The sequence below is a fragment of the Populus euphratica genome, unplaced genomic scaffold (genome assembly GCF_000495115.2).
Source record: "Populus euphratica unplaced genomic scaffold, PopEup_1.0 scaffold1031.1, whole genome shotgun sequence".
NCBI lineage: Eukaryota > Viridiplantae > Streptophyta > Magnoliopsida > Malpighiales > Salicaceae > Populus > Populus euphratica.
This window is the reverse complement of record NW_011500894.1, coordinates 51,676-56,722: the sequence shown is the minus strand read 5'-3', so window position 1 is coordinate 56,722 and position 5,047 is coordinate 51,676. Positions and strand designations below refer to the sequence as shown.

General features: G+C 34.2%; 1 protein-coding gene across 1 annotated transcript; it reads left to right on the top strand.

Annotated features, from left to right (window-relative positions):
- The first annotated feature begins 575 nt into the window (after positions 1 to 575).
- LOC105116749 (carotenoid 9,10(9',10')-cleavage dioxygenase-like) lies at positions 576 to 4,747 on the top strand. Its single transcript, XM_011014208.1, has 13 exons — positions 576 to 795; positions 1,020 to 1,157; positions 1,258 to 1,360; positions 1,539 to 1,804; positions 2,500 to 2,679; positions 2,791 to 2,869; positions 2,989 to 3,070; positions 3,167 to 3,229; positions 3,335 to 3,473; positions 3,577 to 3,901; positions 4,000 to 4,055; positions 4,155 to 4,316; positions 4,404 to 4,747. The coding sequence occupies exons 1-13, from the start codon at positions 685 to 687 to the stop codon at positions 4,518 to 4,520; spliced, it is 1,821 nt and encodes a 606-aa protein (XP_011012510.1). The 5' UTR covers positions 576 to 684; the 3' UTR covers positions 4,521 to 4,747.
- The last annotated feature ends 300 nt before the right edge of the window (positions 4,748 to 5,047 follow it).

Genomic DNA, 5,047 nt, shown 5'->3' with positions numbered 1-5,047 from the left:
GTGTAGGGATATTACAATCTAAAACGTTAAATGTAAATGAGTTCATGTAAGCTAAGTGCTTCCCATGGACTAGATTCAAGGCAAATAGGCCCTTTTCTTAGAGAGCCTAATAGGGTTGATCCGTTCTTTGGGTGAGTCCAAGAGAGGAGGGTTATTATCTTGGGTGTGCCTAGAAAGGATGTTCTGGTCATTCCCTTGAGTGTACTCGAGGCTAGGCATGTTACAAACATAATATGATGGGGTTTGGCTAACGCCAGATCTAACACATTTTTACTAAGATATGTTTGCATTTTAAAAAATTTATCCTAAAAAATCTTTGTTGATGTAATATTTTTTTAATAAAAATATGAAAATAAAAACTAATTTCAATATATATGCATGCATATTGTCAAACGTGACTATATGAATAATGATAAAAGACAAATATGTTCGGGAAATAATGTTTTCTCGAATTAAAAAAAATAAAAAATAAAAGACAAATATGGTGGGTGAATACTTCGACTCCAAAGCATGAATAATATACTAGCTGAGCGTTGATTTGGAAGAGTTGAAGCTAGTCAACAAAAACTACTTGAATAATCTAAAATACGACCCTGAATACTTATAAACCTCTATTTAAGATCCGTTGTGCACAGGGAGCTAAGCTATCCTTGAAGGGAAACTAGTGGAGAGGGAGAGAGAAGGATGACATATACGTCAACAATGGCTTTTCATGTGAATTGCTCTGTACAAAGTCGGCCTTCTCTCTTCGAAAACATCGATCGTTTTAAGAATAGGTTGTCTTGTTCTTACAAGGTACTTAATCCTCTAGTCTCTCTGTCACTTAAAGGCATCTACATCAGACGTTAATATACTTAATCCTTGTTTAATTTCACCTGTTCTATGCTTGATTAAGCAAGATTAGTGAAATATATATACCACCTGTTTCTTTCCCATGCACTGTATATGCCATTCATGTTTTGCTTGTTAAAATTGTATTTAACCTAAAGACAAATACTGTGGATGTTTTGAGCGAGCAGCCATTATTGAAAGAGTTGCAGCAACTTCCCATGCAACTTGATGTTTCGAAAAGCATAAGAAATGCTTCTGTCAAACTCTTGGATGCATTTGTGGATTCATTATTTCAGTTTGCTGACCAGCCCGTCCTCCCTTCTCAGGTAATTAACCCGCGAGACCCTTGACTGCCTACTCACCTCTCAAGTAGTATTAAGCATTGATGAATCATTTTCTAATCTGCTGTTTTTGTGTTTTTTGCAGAGTAACTTTGCGCCGGTTGATGAACTGAACGAACCTCATGCTATCACCAGCATTGAGGGCAAAGTCCCGTATGATTTTCCAGAAGGTGTCTACATAAGAAACGGTCTCTTCTTGAACTCAACAATTCAGTTTAATTTTTCTCATCTTATGCTAGTTAGTGGATATTCAGAAATAGACTGCCTTTTTTTTTGTGGATAATTTCAGAAATAGACTGTTCATTTTAGTTATTTTAATGAATCCAACGTGAAGGCCGCTGACTTGTTCAAAAACTACAATTCCAGGACCAAATCCACTCTTTGGTGGTCTCAAATCTACGAGTTCAATGTTTGGAAAGACCGGTCATATGTGGATCGAAGGAGAGGGAATGCTTCACGCTGTGTGCTTTGACAAAGAAAGTGATGGTGGTGAAACGTGGACGGTTCTGTACAATAATAGACATGTTGAAACCGGAACATACAAGCTTGAAAAACAAAGAGCCAAGCCATCTTTTCTTCCAGCCATTGAAGGCAGCCCGCCTGCCATCTTGTTAGCGTACTTATTAAATATGGTGGGCCCACGGCCTCAATCTTTTTATTTATTTATTTTTAACTAATCAATTAAAACAAGTCTATTTTTGTATTTGAAAAAAAAATTGTGTAAGAATTTGATTTTTTTTTAATTTTTTAAAATTATTTTAATGTGCTAATATAAAAATAAATTTTAAAAAATTTAAAAAATATTATTTTAATATATATTTCTATATAAAAATAATTTAAAAAACAATTATTACCGGTTCTAATTTTTTTTTTACAATAAAACAAATTTAAAACTCTTACGGAAGAAGAAATATAATAATCAACGGAGCTTCAGTTAATTGCACGAAAATATTTTACAGGAAAATTTAATAATTATTATAATAAGTAGCCAGTTATTTAAAAAAAATTATTACCGGCTAGAATTTCTCTCAATTCAAATTGATATAATTATTCATCATTAAAAAAAGAAATATAATTCTCAATTTTTTTTCTTGTTTGAATTGTGAAGCATAAACGGAGTCCATGTTCCTGAAAAGGGCACATGTATAAAAGTGTTGGGTATTGACTAATTCACAAAATTAAATGGAAGTTCATGCGCATGGAATGACAAGTGCCTTACTGTTTAATTTTTTATATTCTTTTTCCCCTAGTTAATTTGGTGATGAAGGCTAGCATGAATTTGTTTTTTAGTATTTAAGATTGACTTATGCATGATAATAAATTCCAGCTGCGATTTGGAAAAGTCAACAAAGATCTTAGCAACACCAATGTTTTCGAGCATTCAGGGAAGTTCTACTCAATTGCTGAAAATCACATCCCTCAAGAGATTGACATCTTTTCCCTTGATACTTTAGGCGATTGGGATATAAATGGAACTTGGCATCGACCTTTCAACAGCCACCCAAAGGTTATTTATTTATTTTATAATACCTGCAGAATGGCCCATGTATGCGTTCAGCAAGGAAAACAACACACAACTAATTAGTATTTCTCTCTGTTAATTTCCTGTCTGTTTCAGAGAGCACCAGGTACTGGAGAGTTGGTTGTCTTTGGGGTGGATGCGATGAAGCCTTTCATGGAACTGGGAGTTGTTTCTGGTATATTTTCATTTTCCATCCAGTTAACGAATCAAAAATAAAAATAAAAATAAAGTGTTTACTAAAATCAAGAACCATTTTTACTTGCGTGACAATTAACTTGCGAACCCTACTTTCAGCTGATGGAAAGAGACTCGTACATAAGGTTGATCTCAAGTTCAACAGATGCACCCTGAGTCATGACATGGGGGTAACAGAGAGGTTAGTGATCTTCGCCAGCACTGGAAATTAACTTGGAAAAAAAAATATAAAACTATGACAACAAAATCTAATCTTCGTTCTTTATTTATTTTGCAGGTATAATGTGATCATGGATTTTCCACTAACAATAGATATACAGAGGCTCATCAAGGGAGGCCCGTGAGTGCCATTACACTAACCATAACTCTCAAGTGTCAATCATTTTGTTCTAATCAAAGTGTTATTACGGCAACGAGAAGTAATTTGGTTTCTGCCACTTAACAGGTTGATAAAGTTTGAAAAAGAAGAATATGCAAGAATCGGGATTATGCCCCGCTATGGCAATGCTGACTCAATCCGTTGGTTCGAGGTGGAACCAAATTGCACATTTCACATTCTTAATTGTTTCGAGGAAGGAGATGAGGTTAGTAATGAAAACGTCACCCTTTTTTTTATTCAATTCATTGCTTGCAATGTATCTAATCTTCTTCTTCTACTTCCTCATTTTTTTTTTTTTGCTGGGGCAGGTTGTAGTGAGGGGATGCAGGTCCCTTGAATCAATCATATCAGAATCTTGCGATATGGATTTGGACAAGGTTGGGTGGGTCTCCGGAAGACTTAGGAGCAAAGGACCTGTTGAGCAAGATGCTAAACATTTCAAAAACGATGAACTGTTGTTCTGCCGATCTTATGAATGGAGACTAAACATGGAAACCGGAGAGGTTAAAGAGAGAAACCTAACTGGAACTCAATTATCTATCGAGTTTCCAATGATCAATCCAAATTTTAATGGTGTAAAGAACAAATTTGGCTACGCCCAAACTGTTCATGGCTTGGCAAGTGCTACTTCAGGTCAGTTCTACATTCCGAATTCATCGATCTCAGCATGTAAGATTTAACTGTAACCTGGCTTACCATGTCATATTAAGCTTTCAATTTGGTTGTTCTAGGCATGCCAAAATTTGGAGGTCTAGCCAAGTTGTACTTTGAAGAGACTGCCAATAAGGTAATTAAACTGCTGAATAGTCAGATTATCGCAATATTATTATTTCTTTATTTTCACAAATGAATTCGTGCTGATCTAAATTATTGTTCTCTGATCTAGGAATGGGAGGAATCTGAAGGGCATATAAAGGTGGAATACCATGAATTCGAGGGAAACACCTTCTGCACTGGAGCTGCCTTTGTCCCGAAAGAAGGTGGGCTTGAAGAAAATGATGGCTGGATCATCACTTTTGTTCATGATGAAGACACCAATACCTCCAAAGTAAGTTGATTTTATTGATGTAAAGCAATCGCAATTCTAATAATTTGTTTCCCAATCATTAAATCCTGTTGTTATTTTGTTTTTCAGGTTTATATAATTGACACAAAGAATTTCACAAGTGAGCCAGTTGCCAAAATTACATTGCCATGTCGAGTCCCATATGGATTTCATGGAGCATTTATGCCAATTCCATCGCACAAGTAATTGGACAATATTTCATGGAAGCCCACAGTAATTTTGTGGAGAAATTAGCCGAATTGACCGGATCTTGGACGCATTATATTAGATAAAAACAAAATTGTAGAATTATTTTGAGCATAATCTTACAAAACAACATTTATAGTTATGATTCAACTTTGAAACCAGACAATGTGCGTGCGTGTTTCTCAGCTAAAATGGGCTGCCGTAGGTTGATTTTATTTATTATTGTAACCGCCCTTATCATTACTATTATTATTATTATTATTATTATTATTATTATTATCATCATAATCATCGTCATCATCATCATCATCATTAATACTACTTATCATCATCATCATCATCATCATTAATACTATTATTAATAATATTATTAGTATCATTACTATTATTATATTATTAAAATAACAAAAAAATATAAACTTTATTTGAAGTCTATTATTATTGATAACTTTTTATTCTATCGGTGATTTTATTAGTAAAAAAATAAATAGTCAACAGTAAAAAAAGCATTACTTACTAGCACCTTG

Excerpts from the sequence above, each read along its gene's own strand:
- LOC105116749 (XM_011014208.1), top strand. The coding sequence starts at position 685 with ATGACATATACGTCAACAATGGCTTTTCATGTGAATTGCTCTGTACAA. Across the intron at positions 796-1,019 it reads GGTTGTCTTGTTCTTACAAG|CCATTATTGAAAGAGTTGCA; the intron begins GTACTTAATCCT and ends TTGAGCGAGCAG. Across the intron at positions 3,474-3,576 it reads GTTTCGAGGAAGGAGATGAG|GTTGTAGTGAGGGGATGCAG; the intron begins GTTAGTAATGAA and ends TTGCTGGGGCAG.